This window comes from Wyeomyia smithii, chromosome 1, assembly GCF_029784165.1.
Source record: "Wyeomyia smithii strain HCP4-BCI-WySm-NY-G18 chromosome 1, ASM2978416v1, whole genome shotgun sequence".
In the NCBI taxonomy this organism is placed as follows: Eukaryota; Metazoa; Arthropoda; class Insecta; order Diptera; family Culicidae; genus Wyeomyia; species Wyeomyia smithii.
Window position 1 is genome coordinate 179,633,658 of NC_073694.1, and position 26,696 is coordinate 179,660,353.

The 26,696-nt window shown below is 36.6% G+C and overlaps 1 protein-coding gene across 21 annotated transcripts in view; it reads right to left on the reverse strand.

Moving 5' to 3' along the window:
* Window positions 1-26,696, reverse strand: part of LOC129718145 (cubilin) — a 339,048-nt gene that overhangs the window by 94,976 nt on the left and 217,376 nt on the right. For 19 of the 21 annotated variants that reach the window (XR_008727035.1, XM_055669492.1, XM_055669413.1 and 16 more), the window contains one exon: window positions 4,974-5,093. The exons of the other annotated variants lie outside the window; for them this stretch is intronic. Coding sequence is in view for 18 of the 19 variants with exons in the window: in XM_055669492.1 (XP_055525467.1) it covers window positions 4,974-5,093 (120 nt within the window). In the remaining variant the exon portion in view is untranslated. The remainder of the gene's footprint in view (window positions 1-4,973; window positions 5,094-26,696) is intronic. 21 annotated transcript variants of the gene reach the window in all.

Consider the following 26,696-nt stretch of genomic DNA (forward strand, 5'->3'; position numbering starts at 1 on the left):
AAAGAAAATTAGAAATTTTCGAATATAAATTAAAATTATTTAAAAAAATCTTTTCAAAATGTTTTAAAACTGTCCCAGAAACGATTATAAAAAAATTGGTCCAAAGATGACTATAAAATATCTCAAAAACGTCTTAGAGATCTCTTGTTTTAAAAATGTCTCAAAGATGTTTCCTAAATGTTGAGATATATCCCGAAAATATCTTCAAAAAAGCCAACAAATTGTTTTAAAACTGTCCCAAAACAATCTCAGATATAATTCAAAATATGTAGTTTGAAAAATGTTTTAAAAATGGTCCATAGATATCTCAAAGTGTTTAAAAATGATTTAAAGCTCTCTCAGAAAAGCTTCCAAAATGTTTCGACGGTGTCTAGAAAATTTATCAAAGATGTCTCCAAAATGTTTCAGACTTGTTTCAAGAGGTCTCAAATATATTTCGAAAAGGTTTCAAAAATATCACGAAAAATGTTTCAAAACTATTCCAGAAATGTATAGAAAATGTATCCAAAGTCAAAAAATAATGTTTCAATGGTGATTCAAAACTGCATCTGAAACGTCTATGGAAAGTGTCAAAATTGTTTTAACAATGTCTTGAAGGTGTCTCAAATATGTTTCAAAAATGTCTCAACGATGTTTCAAAAATATCTCAAATATGCATCAAAATTGTTAATAGTTTCGAAATTTTCAGATATTACAATTTTTTTTTTAATTTAACATATTTACAATTTAAGAACTGTTTCGAAACTGTCTCAGAATTGTCTGTAAAATGTCTCAAAATTGTTCCGTGAAAATTCCGTAAGGTGTCTCAAAAAGGTCCCAAAAATGTCTCATGGATTTCTTCTAAACTGTTTCAAAAATCTATAAAAAAAGTCACGATTATGTTTCAAAACTGTCTCAAAGATGCGTTCAAAGAGTTCAGATACATCCATATATTGTCTCAACAATGTTCCGAAAAGATCGACAAAATGTTTCAAAACGGTCTCAAAACAATCTCAAATATGATTCAAAAAAGTTTTGAAAAAACATTTCAAAAATGTCTCATAGATAACACAACTATTCAACAATGTTTCAAAACTGTCTCAGATGTGTCTCAAAAATATTTCTAAAATAATTCAAATATGTTCCAAAAATTTTCCAGGGCTGTCTGAAAAGTGTTTTAAAAATGTTTCTGATGTGTTCCAAAAATGTCTCGAAAAGGTCTCTAATATGTTTCAATAATATCTCGAAGATTTTTCCAAAATGTTTCAAAAGTTTTTCAGAAATTTCTCAAATATATTTCAAAAAGGTATCGAAAATGTTTCAAAATTTTCTTCGAAATGTTTGGAAAATGCCTCAAAAATGTTTTATAACTATAAAGTCAAAAAAATCTCGAAAATATTTCAAAGATGTTTCCAAAATGTTTGAAAATTATTATGAAGATGTTTCAAAAATGTTTCAAGTATGTTTCATAAATGGTCAACAAAAAAACTAAAATATGCATCAAAATTGTTTCAAAAAGGTCACAAACATGTTTCGAAAATTTATCAAAACGTCGAAATTTCTCAAAAAAAATATTTCTCAACTGTTCCAAAAATGTTCTCAAGGGGTCTCACGAATGTCTCAAAAAGGTTTGAAATATGTTTCAGAAACATCTAAAACATGTTTGCAAAATGTTCAGATATGTTCAGAGTTCAGAGTTCAGTCTCAAAGATGTTACAAAACAAAACAAAATGTTTAAAACTGTCTCGAAAATTCTCATATAAGATTCAATCAAATGTCTCCGAAATGTCTCGAAAATGTTTTTAAACATGTAAAGTATGTTTCAAATTTTTCTCAGGAAATATTGCTAAAGGACTCAAAACTGTTCAAAAAATTTCTCAAAGATGACTAAAATTTATTCGAGAATGGTCTTATGTTTCAGATGTGTTTTAAAAATGTTTGGTTGAGAAAGGTATCAAAAGTATCTGAAACATGTTTCAAAGCTATTCCAGAAATGTTATTTCTCACATCAAAAATAATTCAAAAGTGTTGTAAAAATATCTCAAAGAGGTCTCATCTCTTACAAACGTCTCAAAAATGTCTCAAATGTTTCATAAGCATTGAGAATGTTTCAAAAAGGTCTTCAAAATATCTCAAAAATGTTCAAAAAACATCTTAAATATGTCTCAAAACTGTCCTAGAGATGTCATGGAACGTTTCAAAGATGTCACAAAGAGGTCTCAACAATATGTTGAATATGCATGAAATTTATTTTAAATTTTTCTCAATAATTTCTCAACATTGTTTCTAAACTAGACAGAAATGTCTCACAATTGACCCAAAATGTTTTGAAAAGGTCTTAAATATGTTTCAAAAATATTTCAAAGATGTTTCCGAAGTGTTCCGAAACGTCCAAAAAAAGTCTCAAAAATGCTTCAAAATCTTTGCAAAAATATCTCCAAGAGTTCTCATGTTTCGCAAAGGTCTCAAAAATGCCTCGAAAAAATATCGAGAATATCTCAAAGATGTCTCCAAAATGTTTCAGAAAGAATTTAAAGATGTTTTAGAAATGTTTCAAATATGTTTCAGGAGTGTCTAGAAAATGTTTAAATACGTATCAAAATTGTCTCGAAAATGTCTCAAATATGAATCAAGATTTTTTAAAAATGTTAAAATATGTCTCAGGAATGTTTGAAAATTGCCTCGAAGATGTTTTACGGTTGTCTCAGAAAAATCTTTGCAACGTCTCTATATCTCAAGATCAAAAATAGTTCGTGAATTGTTAGAAAATGTCTCAAGATGTCGTAATTGTTGTGTTGTAAATATAATATTTGTATAAATAGTTGTTGTATAAATGATACCGTAAAATTGTTGGAAAATGTCAAATGTTGTTGGATGTGTCAAATTTGCTTCAAAAAGATCAAAAAAACGTTTAAAAAAGCTCAGAAAGGTTTGAAAAAGAAATATCAAAAATATAATATATAAGTTGTTCCAAAAATGTTTTAGAAATGATCTCACAAATCACATCAAATTTTTCTTAAACTTCGCAAAGGCACGGTTTCGAAGATGCCCAAATTTTTCAAGTGAAAATGTCTCGAAAATCGTCTGAAAAAGGGTTCAAAATGTCCTATGTTTATTCAAAAATGTTTCCAACTTGTTTGCTGCAAAAATGGCCAAAATGTCACAAAGATGTTTCGAAACTGTTTCAGCAATGTCTCAAAATTGTCACAAAAATGTTTTAAAATGTGTTAAAAATGTCAAAAAAGTCTTTAAGCTTGGTCTAGATATGCTACAAATGCCATAAATGAACAAAAATACCTCGAATATGATTCAAACATGTACAAAGCACATCTAAAGAATAAAAAAAGTTAATAGCATGCCTCAAAAAAGAAAAAAAAAAATGGAAAAGTTACAAAAGTATTAAGAGTATTAAACCAATATATCCAAAATATCGAAAACAATAAAATATGAAAAAAAACTCCCTGAAACTAAAATGTCAATGTCAAATATGCTGGTTTATTTAAATATCTCCAAAATGGCTTGAAAAAATATATCAAAAAAGTTTCGTAAATGTCTCAAAACTGTCTAAATATCTCTTAAAATGCCTCGAAGATATCTTGAAAATAATTCAAATTTGTCATAAATGTTAAAAACTGTTGAATACGATTAGAAAAATATCCGAAATGAACACTAAATTCCACTATTAACTTAACAATATTGAATTCGAAACTTGAAAATTGAAACCATCAGAATGAAAATCAGTTGAATAAAATCGTTTGTGAGCTTCTCTGCGAGGAAAATATTCAAAAAATAACCCATTTCACTGCGAGTCGTACTGAATTTCAATTCATGCCAAAAATGTCAATAATTTTAAAAATGTCAAACATCTGAAAATATCTGAAATATTTCCAACATGCCAAAAATATCAAATCAAATATCAAAAATGACTAAATGTCACAAATGTCATATATGACTTAAATGTCATGAATGTCATAAATACCATAAATGTCCTAAATGTTTTGAATGTCTCAAATGACATAAATGTCATGATTGTCCAATTTTCCGAAACATTTAGGTCAAAAATGATAAAAATGATAATGGTAAGTAGCCTATCACCTCCCACAATTAAGCCTTGAGGCACAATTCATTCGGTTGCTATTGATCTTTCACCAAAGCGGTTCTAAACCGAAATTCGACACTAGCTATTACAAATCAATCTGCTTCAATTTCGCACTGCCCGAGCTGCCTGAAGCGGTCGTCATCTTGAGCCTTCAAACTGTGACAGCTTCTGGCGGTGGCAAAAGTTAGCCATAAATTTAATTTGCGCGCTGGAATCGCATCTCCTGAAAGCTGAAAGGAAAAGTTTTAATTGCCATATTTGCGCTGGGGCATTCGCGCGATTGCCAATTGCGGCACGAGTAGTTAACGCGCCGTAAAAACGTTTCGATTTGAATGGATTAGCTCCAGCTTGGGAACCATTCGGAATTGTAATTTTTGGACGCTATAGGATTCGGAATGACGGGGCATGCAATAAGGGCTAAAATTTGGTTACTTCACCAATTCGCGAGGTTTTCTACGTTGGGGTAATTTTTTTGGGGTAACACAAGCGATACTATTAAGCAGCTAACTACGGAACAGTGTGTTGCGTGGCGGGAGCTACAGGATATACCAAAGCAAACGGTCGAACGTTTCGCTAACGAAAACATGTGAATGTGCGTGGTGATGTGACCTAACACATCGAGTCGCGAGCGCGATAGCTTCGAAGTCACACGCGAAAGTGCCTTTGGAAACAAGTGAAACAATTATGACTACAATAATTTATGGTTTGTCTTAAGCCAAGTTTAGTATCGAGAACGATAGAGCAACGTAAGCTCGCAGGGTGAGTTTTTTTCCTAAATGTATTGAAGCGCAACAGTCAACCGAGTGCAGTCGGTTTCAAATGACAATTATTGTTTTGGATACAACATTGAATGTTAAAATAAACAGGAAAACAAATGACTTTCAGTTCAACCTACTTGGTGCCTTGGTAGGTCGGGCTAGGGGCTCCAAATACTGCACCATCGAGATTCGGGAGCGCGAGTCTGTGTACCCGCTTGGAACGACCCCGACCGAGATGTCTACCAGCTCGGCAGATGCTGTCAGTGTGCGAGTGAGAAGGTTCGGATCGCGCGTATCGTAGTGATGAGAAAATTTTGGTGATAATGGAAGTTTTATTTTTTTGGTTTTTAGGTTTGTCGGTGGACGAAAGCGAGATAAAGATTCATTCGAAAACGATAGTCATATTTGTAAAGAGAGAAAAAAGAAAGAGAAATATTTTATCTGTTAGTAGTGACACCAATACAAGAGTGGACACGGTGAATGAAGGTATGTGTTGAAAAATATTTACAGTGGTTGTGTTTGCAAGTGTTTGCTATGGTATGAAATTGATCGCGTGACGTCTTTGGGCACCTGCCCGTCAGAAGACAAAGTTAGAATAGTTAACTACTGCTAAGTTTGCCACTCAGTTTATATTCTATCGAGGCACTAATTGAAACAGAAAACGAGACATGCCTTGTATGAAATGTAGATGCTGGCGAGCGTTCAAGCTGTCATGTTTCCCTGTCGAGATCCCTATCCGCACGGACAACGAAGACGCGCAACGCTGCGGAAGTGTAATGGCAGACATTGCCATGGCCACAGCTGCCATCGCTTCCCAACATCGTTTCGCACAGAGAGCCGCATAGTTACACAGTTAACTTAATTAGGAAGGCTTCCAGCCAGCAGGCGGCAAAATTTGGTACCTAAGTACTTTTATTACCCAAACCCATCGGGGCAGAGTAGCGAAAGTTTCGATTGACGCCGCCGCCGCCGCGTACGAACTTCGAGAGAGGGCGAATTTTGTACATAATCAAATATTATCTATTAATAGCGGAGCTCCAGCTATCATTCGCTGCGTTCCCGGCGGACAACACGTCGGAATCGATTTTCGCGCACTCGGAAGAAGGCAGTGTGGAAAGTTTTGCGTCTGAAGCTGGGGCACGCAAATAATTTATAGTACGCGAGGAATTTTGGCTCGAATGAAATAATAAATGAGCAAAAACAGGAAATAAATTGGATTTTTTTTCGCCGCCTTCAATGGTTCTTGACAAAATTCGCCTGGTTGACCATGCGCCCCCACACTGCTGTTTGAGGCTGATGGAGACGCACGGTTGTGGGTACAAGTTGTTTGTGTGGCAAAGGCTGAGTGCAGCGGAGCGGTGATGTGGTTGACCGTAATTTAATTTTGCTGTCCATTGCACACAAATGCCTTTTGTCGCCCCTTAATGCACAGTGTTGGCTATATTATGCACGTATTCGAACATTTGGTCGTGTTACAGCGAACATTTTAATGCGTGCGTGCGTGTGTGTGCTCGACAGTTAAGCTTTAACTTTAAGCCAGCGGATTAAAATGTAAACCCGCTGGTTTGGTAAATTCGCTTATTTTTGTGCGTAAATATGGCTCTGTGACGGGAAAAACCGAGAATTGTATTCTTTCCAGTCAGTTGCGTTTGCCAACCGAGCAGCGGTTTAGCTTTTTCATCGTTATGCTGCCATGTTGTTTCATTGTACTGCTTCCAGTTCTTTTGTCAAATAGAATACGCGGTTTGCCGTCATCAGCGAGCGCAGTCGGCATAATGTCGGAATCGGATTTACGACTGGCGTGGTTCGCAAGTTGGTAAAAATAAAATGAAAAGTGCAATTTCGGATTATGAGTGCATTTGGCAGATAACTTTTCGAATGCACTCAATGGGGTTTCACTGGAATGAATTTTTGATTGGTAAGGTGAACTAGTTTGCAATAACGGGTTGTCTCTCATTAATGTTTTTTTCCACGAAGGTTCATAATGCCTTTGGAAGTCATGCCAAAACCTTTTTTGTTTGAAAAAAGCTGTACCATGTCACGATACAGCTTTTTAAATCTGTTTGATATCATAAAAAGCTGATTAGTTGACTGATTGAAGAAGTTGTCATAAGTGAGCTTCGTAAAGGTATGACTCCAAGTTTTTTTTTCAACAAAACATTCATTTGACATGGCACAAACAACAATTTGCTCTGTTTTTTGCTATCTAAAGTATCGCATAAACAATAGGCACATTTTTGGTCGTGTTTTTTTGTGGGAGCCGTTACATTTTTAGTTCGGTTTTATCGTGAATAACGATGTGTGAATACAAATGATTTTCTATTTGAGTTAAATTGAGCCTTATTTAGCTTGAAGTGTATGAGTTTTATGTGCGGGTTTTATTAAAAAAAGTTCTTTTTTTAATATTGTCAATTCTCTGCTTAAAAATTTCAAATTGATGAAAAAAATTGTTTTTAAGGATGGCCAAGCAACAGGCAATACTTATGGTCAAAATTTACTAAATTTCTCAATTCTTTGGCTCATTTCCATTAAATTGTTCCATCCAAAATGACCATAATTAAAAGAGTTCTAGGGATATCAAGCAAAATGGGAATAAAAATTGAAGCAAATCAGGGTAAATTTGACTTTATTTTGAAAAAATACTGTAACTCGAGTTTTGCTCATAATACCTCCGAGTGATGACTGTTTTTCTGTGAAATTTCCTCAGAAACGCGATGAAATTGTGGAATTTATAATCGGAATATACTCATTTGCCGAAAAACGTAATTTAATTTTTCTAGTGCAAAAATCACATTCCTGGCAACACTGCCGTTTAATATTGATATTTAAAAAAAGTCCTTGACTAATTGAGAATTTGAAAAAGTATCCGGAGATGCATTAAAAAATAGGAAAGGAGATTGCTTAAAACCTGAGGAAATTCAATTTTATTACTTAACATATAATTCCCCGATATATGTTCCTCGAGTAAAAGTTGTTCTGGAACACGGTGCAATCATCGAATTTGAAATCGAAATTTTCTCATGTGCCGAAAAACGCAACTTACTTTTTTAAAGGCAAAATGAACATATCTGGCAACACTGCCGCTTGAAATTGATTTTTTCGGATTACTTTACTAGTTTTCTTTAGAAAATTATGAAGAAAATTAGAGGCTTCGACACAAAATTACACCTCTATCAAAAAAGGAAAGGGTCCCACGGACTCGGACGTGTGGTCCAATTACAATTTTTGTAAGAACATTTTCTTAAAACCAAAATGTACGCCTTTTACCCTATAACAACCGTCAGGTATACATAACCACCATTGAAATTTGTCAAATAGCCATGCACATTAACTTTCTAATATGATTTTGTGATGGAAATTCCTCATGTTTCATACATCACCAAGAACATTTTTATAACACCTCCTACAAAATGCACGCCTTTTACCCTATAACTTCCGTCAGACTCATATAACCACCCTAGGAATTTGTCAGATGGTAGATTGTCATGTACGTTAACTTTCTAGTATAGTTTGGTGATGGATATTTCTCATGTTTCATACATCACCAAGAACATTTTCGTGACACCTCTGACAAAATGCACGCCTTTTACCCTATAACTACCGGCAAACCCATGTCATCACCCTAGGAATTTGTTAGATGGTAGATTGCCATGTACGTTAACTTTCTAGTATAGTTTGGTGATGGGTATTTCTCATGTTTCATACATCACCAAGAACATTTTCGTGACACCTCTGACAAAATGCACGTCTTTTACCCTATAACTGCCGTCAGACCAATGTCACCACCCTAGGAATTTGTCAGATTGTAGATTTACATGTACGTTAACTTTCTAGTATAGTTTGGTGATGGGTATTTCTCATGTTTCATACATCACCAAGAACATTTTCGTGACACCTCTGACAAAATGCACGCCTTTTACCCTATAACTTCCGTCAGACCCATGTCACCACCTTAGGAATTTGTCCGATTGTAGATTGCCATGCACGTTAACTTTCTAATATAGTTTGGTGATGGATATTTCTCATGTTTCATACATCACCAAGAATATTTTCGTGACACCTCTGACAAAATGCACGCCTTTTACCCCATAACTTCCGTCAAACCCATTTAACCACCCTAGAAATTTGTCAGATAGTAGATTGCCATGCACGTTACCTTTCTAGTATAGTTTGGTGATGGGTATTTCTCATGTTTCATACATCACCAAGAACATTTTCGTGACACCTCTGACAAAATGCATGCCTTTTACCCTATAACTCCCGTCAGACCCATGTCACCACCATAGGAATTTGTCCGATTGTAGATTGCCATGCACGTTAACTCTCTAGTATAGTTTGATGATGGATATTTCTCATGTTTCATACATCACCAAGAACATTTTCGTGACATCTCTGACAAAATGCACGCCTTTTACCCTATAACTTCCGTCAGACCCATATCACCACCCTGGAAGTTCGTCAGATGGTAGATTGCCATTCACTTTAACGTTCTAGTATAGTTTAGTGATGGGTATTTCTCATGTTTCATACATCACCAAGAACATTTTCGTAACACCTTTGACAAAATGCACGCCTTTTACCCTATAACTTCCGTCAGACCCACGTCACCACCTTAGGAATTTGTCCGATTGTAGATTGCCATGCACGTTAACTTTCTAATATAGTTTGGTGATGAATATTTCTCATGTTTCATACATCACCAAGAACATTTTCGTGACACCGCTGACAAAATGCACGCCTTTTACCCTATAACTTCCGTCAAACCCATATAACCACCCTAGAAATTTGACAGATAGTAGACTGTCCTGCACGTTACCTTTCTAGTATAGTTTGGTGATGGGTATTTCTCATGTTTCATACATCACCAAGAACATTTTCGCAACACCTCTGACAAAATGCACGCCTTTTACCCTATAACTTCCGTCAAACCCATATAACCTCCCTAGAAATTTGTCAGATAGTAGATTGCCATGCACGTTACCTTTCAAGTATAGTTTGGTGATGGATAGTTCTCATGTTTCATACATCACCAAGAACATTTTCGTGACACCTCTGACAAAATGCACGCCTTTTACCCTATAACTGCCGTCAGACCCATGTCACCACCCTAGGAATTTGTCAGATAGTAGATTGCCATGCACGTTACCTTTCTAGTATAGTTTGGTGATGGATATTTCTCATGTTTCATACATCACCAAGAACATTTTCGTGACACCTCTGACAAAATGCACGTCTTTTACCCTATAACTGCCGTCAGACCAATGTCACCACCCTAGGAATTTGTCAGATGGTAGATTGCCATGCACTGTAACTTTTTAGTATAGTTTGGTGATGGGTATTTCTCATGTTTCATACATCACCAAGAACATTTTCGTGACACCTCTGAAAAAATGCACTCCTTTACCCTATAACTTCCGTCAGACCCATGTTACCACCCTAGGAATTTGTCGGAAGGTAGAATACCAAGCACGTTAACTTTCTAGTATAGTTTGGTGATGGATATTTCTCAAGTTTCATACATCACCAAGAACAATTTCGTAACATCTTTTACAAAATGCACACCTTTTACCCTATAACTTCCGTTAGAGCCATATAACCACTCTAGAAATTTGTCAGACGGTAGATTGACATGCACGTTAACTTTCTAGTATAGTTTGGTGTTAGATATTTTTCATGTTTCATACATCATCAAGAACATTTTCGTAACACCTCTGACAAAATGCACGCCTTTTACCCTATAACTTCCGTCAGGCCCTTGTCACCACCCTAGAAATTTGTCAGATGGTAGATTGCTATGCACTGTAACTTTCTAGTATAGTTTTGTGATGGATATTTCTCATGTTTCATACATCACCAAGAACATTTTCGTGACACCTTTGACAAAATGCACGGCTTTTACCCCATATCTGCCATCAGAGCAATGTCACCACCCTAGGAATTTGTCAAATGGTAGATTGCCCTGCTCTCTAAATTTTTAGTATAGTTTGGTAATGGATATTTCTCATGTTTCATGCATCACCAAGAACATTTTCCTAACACCTTTGACAAAATGCACGCTTTTTACCCTTTAACTTCCGTCAGACCCAAATAACCTCCCAAGGAATTTGACAGATGGTAGATTGCCGTACACTGTACCTTTCTAGTATAGTTTGGTGATGAGTATTTCTCATGTTTCATACATCACCAAGAACATTTTCGTGACACCTCTGACAAAATGCACGCCTTTTACCCTATAACTTCCGTCAGAGCCATATAACCACTCTAGAAATTTGTCAGACGGTAGATTGACATGCACGTTAACTTTCTAGTATAGTTTGGTGTTAGATATTTCTCATGTTTCATACATCATCAAGAACATTTTCGTAACCTCTCTGACAAAATGTACGCCTTTTACCCTATAACTTCCGTGAGACCCATATTACCACCCTAGGAATATGTCAGATGGTAGATTGTCATGCACTGTAACTTTCTAGTATAGTTTGGTGATGGATATTTCTCATGTTTCATACATCATCATGAACAATTTCGTAACATCTTCTACAAAATGCACGCCTTTTACCCTATAACTTCCGTCAGAGCCATATAACCACCCTAGAAATTTGTCAGACGGTAGATTGACATGCACGTTAACATTCTAGTATAGTTCGATGTTAGATATTTCTCATGTTTCATACATCATCAAGAACATTTTCGTTATCTCTCTGACAAAATGCACGCCTTTTACCCTATAACTTCTGTCGAACCATGTCACCACCCTAGGAATATGTCAGATGTTAGATAGCCATGCACGTTAACTTTCTAGTATAGTTTAGTGTCTATTAATACTTAAGCAAAGAGTAATAACATTATTAGGATGCACGTGGCCTGATCTAATAAACAAAGTGCAACAAGTGTATTCTGGGACTGAAAACAAGCCACAAACCCGAAGGATCTAATTGAATTGTGAGATTCAAAAGCAGTCCTTAATTAAGATAAGCAACGAGTTTCTGGATTCCAAAAAAAAAAACACAAACTCTTTTCCTATTATTTTGTGTGCTCAGTAGAGTTAATTTGACTCGGCACGATAAACTTTGGTCCTTCGGAGAATTTAAATTCTCGTCCGGGATCACTTCTAGACGCTGTCTGTCGCAGTGAATAATACTTCCCCCGAGACAGAACGGATACCAACTATTTCACTTCATCACGAAAATCTCTTCCGGCTCTGTGATCCGGTTTTCATATAAGACCCACAAAACCGCTTCATTATTGCGGCGCACATTAGAGTTAACTTTTGCTGCACCACTTGTTCGGGAAAGTTATTCCCTTCCCCGGTCCTGGAACGATTATCAAGAGCTCCGCTCGCCCGCTTCGGAAGTTTGCCGGGCGAAAACTTTTCCTCTGTCTGAAATTCGGCTGATATTTGACTATGGTGGAATAATTTTACGCCACTAATTTCCAATTTATCACCCGGGTGACTCTCGGGTCGAATGTAGGATTTCCAGCAGTAAGAACCCGAAGGCGGATTCAGCAGGTTATCGGATAAAATGAAATGCGCACATTCGGTTCTGAGGACCAAGCTTTTGTTTTTTTCATTTTTCGAAACATAAATTATCCTGCACGTGCTTAGCGAACAGAATAATTGCATATCAGCGCGCCCTAATCTTTAACAGCCGTCGACCTTTCGATTCGTCCGGAGGGACGCAGCACGCGCCCTCGGCCGTTGGTTGTCGAAAAAACTGGCCGAACGTGACGAACCGTAGCGGCACGTTCCGTGAACTCCGATAAAACCGACGCGACAGCCGTAAAGTGAACGAGCGAGAGAGAGAAAAACTCTATAAGCTGGAAGTTCCATTTCCGACTTTGAATGAGATTATTTCCGGTTGCTCGCCTCAGCCCTGCCGATTAGGGTTTGCAATCCCGGGAACGATTTGCCGGGAATTGCCTTTTCCCGGGATTCCCGGATCCCGGGAATAGGAATATTGATTCCCGGGATCCCGGGATTCCCGAGCTCCTCGGAAAATTTTCCATACAATATTGCAATAAAACTAAATATCGTATCAAAACACGAAACTTACGTCGTAGAAGTGTAGAGCAGCTTCATAGTGTGCATTATACGAAGCAAATATTTGCTTCAAACGACGATCAATATTTGCTTGCCGTGTAATATCAAATTATTTGCTTAATTTATTTGTCAAAAATATATGCTGTCTTATTCAGTAAACGATAAATTAATAAATATTTTCTTCGTCTCATGTTTTTTTTTGCTAGTGAGTTTACTACTAAGCGGATAGTTGCTTGATTTTTTCTTTGTTTATTGACAAAAAATTTTGAAACCTGTAAATTGATAAAAAAAATTGAAACCCGTAAATCAATGCGACCAGAAATAAATAAATTGATAAAACTCAGTCAGTGTAACTTGGGTCGTGGCCGCGATTCCACATTAATTACGAAAGCATTCAAATGCTCTAAAATCTGGCTGCCAAACACTCCTGCTTTATCTTTAACAAACTAAAAGTATTGGACTCTTCAGTTTCTAATGAATTGTAGCAAAAGCTGGAATCGGTGATTTAGAAGTATTTTAGAAATCAGACGCCAGCGGTGATTTAGCGATCTTAAGCAAAGTTTTACAGAAGGGAACTACATTATTTGGGCCTAACGGAAAATTGTCAGCGGAACTGAGGCGATTGATAGACGATTGTTAATGAATTTTTGGAGTGAACTTGAATAAATTTTGTTCTTCAATTGATAATTAAATTGTTAACGATTGTTTGAAACTTTTTATTAATAAACTTTATTTGAAATCTCATTCTTGCTAAGGAGTTTTTCCTTTCCCGGTTCCCGGGAATTCCCGGGAAATGCGATTTTTCATTCTCGTTTCCCGGGAAATCTATTCTCGGGAATATTGCAAACCCTACTGCCGATCGCACAGGAACAAAAACACGTGGGAGGAAGATTCCAGCTTTTCTCGCTGGCAATCTCGAACGCGCCCGAGCCATTATTCGGTAGATGTTTTATTTTGTTCAGCAAACAAAAATGGACGATTTTACCCTATTCTCCCTAGTCGACAAACACTTATTCGTCGTATACGATATTGTGATGAGTCACAGCATCATCATCATCATTCTCGTTTTCATATTAGAAGCTGGTACAAGGAGGGGGAGGTCGTTTACCCGGTAGTAGTTGCACCTGCCCAATCGTGCAGAACGAGAAAATTTTTTTTTCTGTGCTCGCCCCTCGTTACCCACCCAATCAGAAGTACGGGCGTGACTTCGGTAAGTTGTTTGGGATAAACGTCGGTGTTTTTGTGGCATATTCCCGAAAGCAATGCGGACAATGATTGATAGCCGTCGCCGCCGTTTGATAGCTCTTTCAGCCTGAGATGAGGATTTCAGATGAATCTGTGTTCTCCTTTTTTGTTGCTGGAATTTATTACCCCACGATGATTCAGTCTTGAAGAAACATCAAAAGTTGGGCGGATATTTTAAAGCATAAGTTCTGCTGCAGCATTTCTGTTTTCCGCACTATCCAAATTAGCTTACGAAACGCTGCAAAAGCTGCAGAGCTTTTTTTTTTGAAGTATTCACCAGAGAGACCTAATTGCTTGTCAACCGGGGTCCAGGTTTCTGCTCTCTGCTCGTACCGCGTGCCACTTGAGATGTGTTTATTCTGCTGTGCTTCGGGCATAACTACACACTTCTCATAATATTCAGATTATTACTCTGACTGAATTGCACATTTTATGCAATCTAAAGCGGCTTTTAAAAAAAATTGGGCTAAAAGGCAAACAGCAGCGATGGTGGGAAGCTGTGTGAAATATGAAGGTGGCGAAGGACACGAATCTGGACCGTAATCTCAACCGGAAGGATGACCCCAAAGAGGGAAGGAATTTTTCGTTCAATAGAAAACAATACTTTTCCCATGCTTATCCTTTGGCGTTGAAGTGAAATGCGAGTGTTTGTGTATGGGTTTGAGTGTTCTCTGTGTGTGTGTGTATGTGGTAATCACAGTTGGGAAAATGGGTGGGTCGTGAAAAGTAATGATTTTTTTTGCCCTTGTTAGAGAGGTGAAACAGAATGATGTGAAAGCGGAAATTGTTTTTTCTTTGACGTTCCCAAGTGGGACCAAGTGGAATTTCGAATGCGGGAAAAACTCACCTGAAACGAGAAAAGAGAACAAAAAAGGGCGCAGGGTTAGTTAAAAGTTACACTTTCAAGGTTGAAATGTTGGTCAAATAGAGAGCAACGAAATGGGCGATGGAATGTGGAAAATGGTTCCACTTTGAAGTGGGATCGCTTCCATCTCGCTCGGTCGCTTCGAGTGAGTTTGGTTTTTCCATTTACATCGAAAATAGTTGTTAATAAGCTGACGGGGTACTGTCGGGCTTCCAACCTAGCTCCATATTGCCACATAATGGCCGGTGGAGGATCCAACAATGGGCTGGGGCACAGGAGTGAATTTAATTGAATGGTATTACAACTCTGAAAAGCTTTCACAGAACCGTACAGTATTACAGGAGAACATAATTATATGTTTGCTGTGTAAAACCAGGGAACCCTTTATTGGGAGGTTTTGCGATTTCAAATAAAAAGGCACTTGGAAAACTGGTTTAATCGAAATCATTCAGTGTACGGCTATAAAAAGTGAAGTTTTCGAAACAATTTGTACAAAGCGAAAAATCAAAAATTTAATTTTCTTCGATAGAACTTGCGTTCGTCCATTGAGACTTTTCACGAACCAGGTAGGTCGATAGTGAGATAAAACTTCCCATTGGAGCATTTTTATGCAACTTTTAACGACTTTGGCAATATGAGGCCGAGCGTTGTCATGCAGAAGGATCACTTTTCGGGCCTCTGTTCAGATTGTGGCCATTTTTCGCATAGTACTCTGCATTATCGCATTAATTGAAGTCGATACCATTTCCAGGTGAAGGTTCCTTCGATTTCAACAGCTCATAATAAATAGCACCGACCTGTGGGCAGGGCTGTCATTCTCACACTCATTGCGCTCAGTGTGTGAATTTTATGTCAAGGCACAACGAGAACGGTACCTACACATTTTGACAACCAACAGGCACAAAGAGAAAGAGCGAAAACGAAATGACTTTGAAAGATATCACCAAGTGAGAAATATTTCAAGAGAGGGAGAACGGAACAACACTTTGTGCTGCTTTTTGTGACACATTGCGTAAGAACAAAGAGCTTCAGTTTGAGTAGTTTGCGTTGCGTTGCGGGTAGAAAAAATAGCAGAGAAAAGGAACCAAGAAACGACGTGTTTCTTAGGACATATAACGCACGTCCAGACATGTTTCTGTGCCGGTATTCATATACAATCGCTACATGCATTCACTACCGATACCGTTCATTAGGGTGGTAATGACTTGTATGGAAAAAAGTCGTCCTTCGTCGCATTTAGAAGTTCGTTCAGTCGAAAAGTGAAACTTTAACTGATCGATTTTTTAAATTTTTTGTTTTTGGATAACATCAGATCTCGATATTTCATGCATTTTTAAGACATTTGGTATCAGAATATTTGATACAGTCAGGTTTTTTTTACGCGGTTTTTTGTACGCGGATTTTTTACGAGTTTTTTTTCACGCGGATTCTTGAATTAACGCAGTTTTTACGCGGATTTTTTAATTAACGCGGTTTTTTCTACGCGGATTTTTGAATTAACGCGGTTTTTTTTACGCAATATCGCGCTAATTCAAAAAAAATTTCGCGAATTTCCGAACTAACGCAGGTTTGGAACCAGAAACGTTTAAGTGTTTATCTAGTAAAAGACTTAGACCAAACAATACCCTCCGCCCACCGAAAGATCCAGAATGACCGTCAAAGAGGACAATTTCAAATACTGGTTCTAGAGCGTGTCGGTTTTTTTTTCTGAAGCCCTTCTTGATGGACTGCTTTACGCGGATTTTTAAAATAACGTGGTTTTTTTCAAGCGGTTTTTTTAATTAACGCGGGTTTTCACGCGGATTTTTGAATTAGCGCAGTTTTTTTTACGCGGAGTTTCGAATTAACGCGGTTTTTACGAGGTACGTATCCCCCGCGTAAAAAAAACCTGACTGTATTCAGAAATTTATGAACTACCTGTGCATTTTTTTTCATTGGTCACAAAATAATGTTTTCGTGTTCCCGAAGATTAAGCTTAAGTTTTATTTGGGAACTTTTTTCGAAGACGAAACTATTGAGGCCTACTTCTAAACGAAATTCGAAAAGTCGATTTCTATTACCACCCTACTGTTCATGTACAAGACATATTGCGGCTATCTCCGGGAAGAAAATATTTTTAGTTTTGAAACAAAACTCATTGAGAAGCATTGAAAATTAGCTCCTAAATTATTTCAGTAGGAGTCAAATGAAGTGCAAAAAAAAATTTAATACTATAATCGTTCGTTTGTCAAATCCGATAATCATTGCCCCAAGCAACACACAAAGTAAGACTCAATGTGTGGTGTCGCACATTTTAGCAAATGCCCAAAACGCACTCAGTCGTATTTTTTCTGTGCGAAAGAAATACAAAAGAGCGAATAGGGAGAAGAGAACACAAACGAAATATCGGGAGTGGCACGCACGGTTTGATGGCAAATGTGTTGTGTACAAATTTGTGTGGCTCTGTCCGCACTGAGGTGAATTCCAGCCCTGCCTGTGGGACAATGTAGATGCATGACGGGTAGGCCCCATTTTCTATGGGTTGCTGTGATGAATCTATTCTTCATCACCCGTCAAAATGTGATGAAGAAAACCCCTAGTTTTTTGTCGCTGGAGTAGTTCCTCGCAGGTGACAAAAAACGACACTCAACGTTCCTTGGCTTTCAATCCAAGTTTCTTGTTTTTGAATCAGCTTGAAAATGGCTTGACAAGGTGTCTAAATGATAGAAAGAAGTGTAAAGAAATGAGAAAACCACTTTGTTAAGTTCTAGTTAATGGACCCCTCGAGCATCAAGGGATCAACCAGTTTTCAAAACTTTCTACAAACAACACGTCGTTTTAAGAGGAATTGAGTAGCTTCCATTGAAAGTAAAAAAAGGCCGCCATCAGACCAATGAAGAGAGCAAGAATTGCTCAAATTACAACTTTTAAGAGAACTGTTTGACCCCATTTAGACACATAAATATCGTTTTTGAAATGAAAATGTTTCAAAAGTGTTGCAAAAGCATCTCAAAGACAAAGGCCTCAATGTCTGAAAAAAAAAAATCTTGATCATATCTCACAGATATCTCCAAAATGTTGCAAAAATATTTTGAAGATGATTCGAAAATATTTCAAATATGCTTTAGAAATGTCTAGAAAATGTACCAAATATGCATCAAACTTTTTTAAAAAGATCTCAAAAATATCTTGAAAATTTCTCAAAAATGCATTTAATTTATCGTCTTTAAAAAGTCTCAAAACTGCTTCGAAAATGTCTCAAAGGTGTGTCAAAGGTCGCATAAATGTCTGAAAAACATCTCAGAGATGCAGTTTAGAAGTGTTTTAACAGAGGTCTCGAAAATATCTCAAACATGCATCAACACTGTTTCAAAAAAGTCTCAAAAATGTTTCGAGAGATTATCAAAAATGTTACAAAATTGTCTTTGAAACGTCTAAAAAATATGTCAAAATTGCTCCAGAAAATGTCCTGGAGGTGTCTCGAAAATGTCTCAAAAATGTTTCTGAACTGTTTCAAAAATGTATCAAACAGGTCTCCAATATGTTTCAAAACCAGCTCAAAGATTTTCCAAAGAGTTCAGATACATCCAGAAATTGTCTTGAAAATGTCCCAAAACTGTTCTCAACTTTGTTTTAAAAAAGTTTACGTTTTTTTTAAATATCTTACAAAGAACTCGAAAAAATGTTTCTCAAATGACTCAAATTGTTCCAGAAATGACTCTAATATATTTCATAACGGTTACAAAAATACCTCAACGATTTTAGTTTGAAATATTTCAGAAGTGCTTCAAAAATGTTTCAAAAAGTCTCGAGTATATATTTCAAAAAGGTATCAGAAATGACTTGAAAATGTTTCGAAACTATTCCAGAAATTCATAGAGAATGTCTTAAAAATGTTTCAAAAGTCAAAAGTCAAAAAAATCTCCAGAATTTCTTAAAAAATGTCTCTAAACTGTTTCATAAAAGTTTCAATAATGTTTAAAAACTGTCTCAGAAACGTCTATAAAATGCTCCAAAACTGTTCCAAGAATGTCTTAAAACGTCTCAAAGATGCCTGAAAATTTTTACGCACGTATTTCAAAAATGTCTCAAAAAGGTTTCAAACAAGTTTTAAAACTATCTCAAAGATGTTCCCAAAACGTTCAGACGGTTTCAAAAATGTCGCAAAAATGTCTGTAAAATATCTCAGAGATCAAGTTTAAAACTGTTTTAAGAATGTCCAAAGAGATCTCGAAAATATCTCAAACATGCATCAAAACTGTTTCAAAAATGTATGGAAAAATTATCAAAAATGTTTCAAAATTGCCTCAGAAACGTATATAAAATATCGCGAAATTGCTCCAGAAAATGTCTCAAAAATGTTTCAATTATGTTTCTGAACTGTTTCAAAAATGTATCAAACAAATAAGTTTCAAAACCAGCTCAAAGACTTTTCCAAAGAATTCAGATACATCCAGGAATTGTCTCGAAAATGACTTAGAACTGTTCTCAAGTATGTTTTAAAAAGTTGAATTTATTTTAAATGTCTTATAAATAACTCAAAAAATGTTTCTCGAATGACTCAAAATTGTTCTAAAAATGATTCTGATATATTTCAAAACGGTTACAAAAAAAAAAGATGTCTTAAAAATATTTCAGAAGTGTTTCAAAAATGTTTCGAAAGGCCTTATTATATTTCAAAAAGGTATCAACAATGCCACGAAAATGTTACAAAACTATTCCAGGGGTGTATAGAAAATGTCTCAGAAATGTTTCAACGGTCAAAAGTCAAAAAAATCTCTAGCTTATCTTAAAAAAATGTGTTCGAAGTGTTTTATAATAGTTTCAAATATGTTTCAAAACTATCTCAGAAACGTCTATGAAATGTTTCAAAATTGTTCCACACATGACCTAAGGATGTCTCAAAAGTGTCTAAAAATTGCCTCAAAGATGTCTGAAAAATTTTTCGGACGTCTTTCCAAAATGTCCCAAAAAGGTTTCAAACATGTTTCAAAACTATCTCAAAGATGTTTCCAAAACGTTCAGACGGTCTCAAAAATGTCGAAGATATGTCTGAAAAATATCTCAGAGATGCAGTTTAGAAGTGTTTTCAAAATGTCTAAAGAGATCTCGAAAATATCTCAAATATGAATCAAAACTGTTCATTTTTGTAATGATCGAAAAGTTACCAAAAATGTTTCAAAATTGTCTTAGAAACGTCTATAAAATATCTCCGAATTGCCCCAGAAAATGTTCTAAAGGTACCTCGAAAATGTCTCAAAAATGTTTCTAAACTGTTTTATAAATGTATCAAACAGGTTTCAAATATGTTTCAAAACCAGCTCTAAGATTTTACCAAAGAGTTCAGATCTGGATGCAGAAATTGTCAAAAAAAAATTTCAAGAGATAAACAACATGTTCAAAAATGTTTCAAAAGGTCTCAAATGTTGGTTCTATGTTTCACAAAGGCCTCATAAATACCTCATATAATTTTGAAAACATCTCAAAGATGTCTCCAAAATGTTGCAAAAATATTTTGAACATGTTTCAAACGTGGTTCAGTTATTTCTAGGAAATGATTCAAATATGGATTAAAATTGTTTCAAAAATGATTTAAAACTTCGAACGTGTTTCAAAAATGTCTCTAATAGGTTTCAAACATGTTTCAAAATTATCTCAAAGATGTTTCAAGGCGTTTAGATATGTCCAGGAAATGTCTCAAAAGTGTTTCTAAAAGCTCAATAAAATTTTACAAAACTGTCTCAAAAATATCTCAAATTTGTGTAAAAAAAGTTCGTAAAATGTCTCAAGAATGTCGCATAGTTTTCAAACTCAAAATGTTTACAAACTGTTTCAAAACACTCGCAGAAATGCCTAAAAAGTATTTTTAAAATGTCTTGAAAGTATTCTAAAAATATCTCGAAGGTGTGTGGAATCTATTTCAAACAAATTACCTAAAATACTTCAAAGATGTCTCCTAAATGTTCCAGGAATGTTTTAAAGAGTATATATTTTAAAAAGTTATTAAAATCTATCGAAAATGTTTCCTAACTCTTTCAGAAATGTCTAGAAAATGTTTGCAAAAATATCTCCAAGGGGTTTTATGTTTCATAAAGGCCACAAAAATACCCCAGATAATTTTGAAAACGTCTCAAAGATGGCCCAAAAATTTTTTGAACATGTTTCAATCATGTTTCAAACGTGTTTAAGTAATGTCTAAAATGTTTCAAATATGGATTAAAATTGTTTCAAAAACAATTCAAAACTTCGCACGTGTTTCAAAAATGTCTCGAAAAGTTATCAAACATGTTTTAAAACTATCTCAAAGATGTTTCCTAAACGTCCAGCTTTGAGAAACACTTTTGAGACATTTCCTAGAGTTTCTGAAAAATATTTGAAATATGTATGTCTAAGATATGTCTCCGAAATGATTCAAAATTGCCTCAAAGATGTTTTACGATTGTCTCGAAAATTTTTTTTGTAAAGTTGTTATAATATCTCAAGAATAGCTCGTTACCTTGTAGAAAATGTCTCAAATTTGTTGTAAAATTGTCATGAAGATGTTGTAAAATTGTTTTATAAAAGACTCAAAAATGTTTAAACAGTGGCCAGGAACATCAAAAATATAATATAAAATATATAAAATGACTCCATTCGTTGTTTTGCTTCCGTTTTGAATAAACGGAAATTATTTTACTCCGCTTGATTCGGCACCCGAGTTGTCGCACGGGTATTGTTTCATCGGTCGGTTGTGCTGTGCGACAACAATAGCCTGCAGTCTATCAGCAGAATCCTGCGCATTGGTAGGGGCAGGCTACTCCGCCAATGATCCGGTCACGCAGCTGGAATTATAGCAGTAGAAATATGACTTCGCACCTCTGGTACCCCGCTAGCAGCTCGAATCTCGATACGGCTGAGTGAGTGAATTCAATTAGAAGCGGCATCTACAAGGTCGCGTGTGAGATACAGCCACTGTGATACAACAGCAAACTGGATCTTTTGGTGTCATAATTATTTGTTCTGCTGAGACACTCTTCCAGATTAATCCTACTAGCAGCCACAAGGTCGTGTAGGTAAAAGACCTAGACTTTCGGTGAAGTATTCACTTTATAATTTATTTTATTATTATTATAATTATTATTGTTATCATTATAATTATTATTAGTATTATTTTACGTCCCAAATACGATGGCCCTTTTTTCATTTGATCCATCGTAGTTTGAAAAATTGTTTTCATATTTAATACCAATTATTTAATCCCCCCTATATTCGAATATTTGTCATTTGTGTGCGGTAGAGCGTAACACTTCCGCATGAGACGACAACATGCAAGTAGAACTTTTCCTAGATGTGGAAACAAATGGAGAGGAGATAGGAATCTCCCCCATCAATTCTCCTCTACCTTCCCCTGTACCACCCCCTCTATCTAGCCCTGTGCCAAGGGTACCGGAAGTACGGGTAAAGGTTACCCAGATGCCGCAAGCGGTCTCTACGTTGTTTTTTGCGGCACATAAAAAAGCCATTAAATATTATCCAAATTGGCCAGGACCTACAAAACAGTTTTCTGCCGTAACCGAGATTACGAAGGTGAGGCCGAACAAACTGCGAGTTGGCGTGAGTAGCTTGAAGCAAACAAAGCAATTGCTAGCTACGATCTCTCCACGAGAGGGTACCGCGTATACATCCCTGCCAAGGATGAGGAGATCGACGGTGTGGTTACCGAGGGAAACCCCACGGTCGAAAACATTTTGCGTCACGGTGTTGGTTGTTTTAAAAACCCCCTGATTCAAAATGTAAAGATATTGGATTGCAAGCAATTGCTTGCATATCTATCGAAAAAGGTAGAAAAAATCTCCCTTCGGATTCCTTCCTTGTAGCGTTCGCTGGATCTGCACTGCTGAGCTACATCCTTTTGGACAAGGTTCGTCTGTCTGTACGTCTGTACAGGGTCATGCAATGCCAAAACTGCAAGTATTCAGGTCATACAGCCACCTACTGCTGCAACAAGGCACGCCACTGTTTTTTTACTCGATTTTAGTTCGTTCTTCGCTGGTTTGCAATTGAAAAGGTATGCAATTTTTTGTACCACAAGTTTGGGGCAACCTTCATCTTTCGATCAAAACAGTTGAATTTAAAACCCGTTCAGTGATCACTGCTTCCAGAGAACCAGAAGAATTTTTTTTTGAAGTCGTAGTGCCTTTAGCAAAGGTGTTCAACTAATTGATTATTCTATATTTAAAAAAAGTTTAATTTTGAAGTGTAACGGAGATGTGCCCTCTTGAAATGTGTATTATATCAAAACCACTGCACACTGCTTCCAAAGCTCCAAAAACGTGATAGGATTTTCGATCCAAAACAATTGATTTAAGAGCCGTAGTGTCTTCAGCAAAGTTGTTCCATTAATTTTTCTCCTTTTTATGGATATTGAAATTTGGTGATATATTCATTTAAATTACAGAAACGAATTTTGCTTTCCTCATTTTTGCATATGATAATCCACTTTGTTCGGCGAAGTTGTGGCCCATTTTATAAGGAACAACTTTGTCGAAAACACCATGCTTCTATCTGCCTATTCAAAGGGACTTTTGTAGAGTTTTCTATAGATTGCCTCTCAGAATCAATTCTTCCAATAAAACTTTTTATAGTGATTTTTTATAATTTTTCAATACTCTGTTAATATTGTTTGCTAATATACTTATAAAGTATTCAACGCATCCATAAAATCTCAGGTAGCTCTACTTAGGACTGTACATTAACCTATTCGCAATTCGCGCTTACTATAACTGCGGCCTATCATGTCAAATGAGAGGCTTTCATGATCTTGCAGAGGTGCTTTCGCTACCCGACTTGATTGCCTGATTGCTGACTCGCCGTTGAATGCGGCAGCCTCTTACAAGCGAAAGATTGATTTGTCGATTTGCTAGAATTACTCAAACTTATTAGAATCAAAAAAAAAAAAAGAGATCCTGCCGCGTAAAAACTAGCAACCATAACATTTTTCATTTATTTCACAAGGCTCCTGACTCGGCAGCATGTTTTTCATCAATTCAAAAACAATATCCATTATGCCTCACGACATTACCACAGGCCATCTGTGCATCTCTTCCCTTTTCCATTTCTGGACTTGCACATCCCGGTTACCCTCGAGAGAAGAACCCACATCAAAAGCTCATCGAGGCAGATATAAGAGCATCGAAAATCGATAGACTTCCTGCCGGGCCGCGGGAATGAGGCACTTTGACATACATTATTGCACACCTAACCTCAATTACTCGATAGACGGCCAGGGCTTTGTTTTCGAGCATCCAGAACCCCCGTGGGCAGTGACCGTGAGCTCGGGAACGACATCGGTGCCATTGGACCGTGCTGCTGTTCAGCTGCGGTCTCGGTTTTAATTTTTGATTCAGTAGAGGACGAAAAAAAAACTGCCTAACGACTCTTTTCAATCCATTTGACGCCAGCCGAAAACAGTTTACCGGTGTGAATTCCAGATCGAAAAAAACGCAGAGAAAAATTCTGTCGTTTAAATTAGCATTCCATCAAGTTCAGTCACCCGGGCAAAAGTGAAACCTGAACGAACCGCGCTGTTAAGTCACTTCCAGAGCTGGCGTTTATTGGATTTTTTTCACAGTTTCCCATCCCCGCATGATACGCTGATTGGCAATAAGGTCTTCTCTAGACGATTTTCCCGGTGCGGTTGAATGTTGATTTAAATCTATACGCAACCGTACGTTATAATGCGAGACAGGTTCTTGTGCAGAATTAGCGAAGAATTATTGTCGTCTCTTAGGATAAATTGCCAAAGTTATAAATTCACAGATTAAACAAACGCTCTACTGGTGCTCTGTTTTGAGCTCGTGACGCGTTTACGTAGAAAAAGCCGGTTTCTTTCGGGGCATCGAACGTCAGACCCCTAAACGAGGGATTTATTTTTATCTGGGCTACAATTTTCAGCTATTTTTATCAGGTAGCCTAAATAAACCATCGGTAGAGACTGGGGTTAAAATCGATACACCTGGGAACACCTTTTGTTTTTTTTTTACCGCTAGAAGGGCGATGTGAAACCGAAGAAATTGGTTTTTACAAAACCAAAAGAGCTGGATATAATTAACAATATTCACTTTAATTGCATCATGATGAGGTTTGCGTACCACATCTCGGTGGTTCATTCCCCGGGGTAAGTAGTGTAATTCCAAATTCATTGTGTGTTCCAATGCCATTGCTCGTTCGGGGAGGACCGAAACACGGTGCCTACAGGTGGAATAACTGCAAACTATGTACGGACACGAGTAAATGTCCTTGCTCTGTGTCCAATTGGCATCCGCTTAGGCTTAGGCTGCTCATAATGGTTTCGAACGACAAGCCCCGAGCGATAGATAGGACGCGAAAATTGAATTTCATTCACTGGTCTGGCAGTCAGTCACACATACAAAGCTGCACACAAACGGGATCGATCGGTTGAATTACAGGTTAGTTGGCTGGTTGGTTGCAGGATGTGCAAAGCAGTAGGACTTATGTTTGCAGGCTGCCTAATAACAAACACAAATCGGGGGCACTGAGGTTTAGTGTTGTGAGTGCAAATACAATTGAAAAATGCTGTCTAGTGCGAGTGGTTTATTGGTCATTTGCGAACGACCGAAGAAAATCTTCCTGCCGTTTAAAGAAAAACCTCATGAAATTGGGCTGGTGGACGCTGAGACCACATGCGGTTTGTGGACACTGTGTGGGCTTGTCTGGAGGATGCTAACCAAAGTGATTGAATTGACGCGTTTAAAGACAATAGATCTGAGTCGAGCAAAATGATTTGTTCAGGTAACAGAATTTTACTATGGATAGATATAGTTTTTTACGTTTGTTATAAGATAGTGAAAATTTTATTAACCCGCAAATTATCTAGTTAAGTTACGAAATAAATTCATGTAATTTCATATTTTTTCGCAAAATATAAATGAATTTGTTTGACTATCCCATTCAGCTAAATATTGATTATTTGAAGGTAGAAACATTGATATTTTTCGTCCCTAACACGCTGTGGGAAAACCGGGTGAAATGAAATTTCCAATTTTTTTTTATGCCAAACAGAATGCCACAGGAATACTTAAAACGTCGAGATCCGATGTAAACTCAGAAACATTTTTTTTCTGAATAATTGATCTTCTAGAGTTTGGAAAAGTATTTTTTTTTCGACATGAAGTTGAAATAGGATACGAGTTAATTAATACCCATTTACTTTTGAAGTTTATTATAGAATTCGATGAAGGTTTTTCTATGTTTTAAACATTTCTCTTTTAGGTTTTAAAACATTTCTGTTAATTTTGCTCGAAAGTGCATAAAGTTTTCAAAGACTCAAATGAAGTTTCCTCGTAAACAAACGTAGAAGCAATGAGCCCGGAAATTACTTCGCGAAGCACTTCCGAGCTTGATAGGGACACCAAAATTACAAGAACGGTTAAAAAGCTATGAGCAGGTTAAAAGTTGAAGAGGAATTACGACAGCTTATTTATTGTCAATGTATTTTTTGCAATTGGTTCGTGAATACACTCGACTGGGGTTAATCAATTTATCAATCAATGCACAATAACAGCTATTAGCAGCGGCAGAATGGCTGAATTCTGACATCTTCAGCAATGTTGTGCAGTGCTCCGGGCTGGTTGATTCGTCTGCTGTGGAGCGCTGCGATCGAAGCCTTGCTGCGCTAAAGTCAGTTGCTGTGGGTCGAGCCGGTTTCTGTTATGCAATTAAGACTAAATT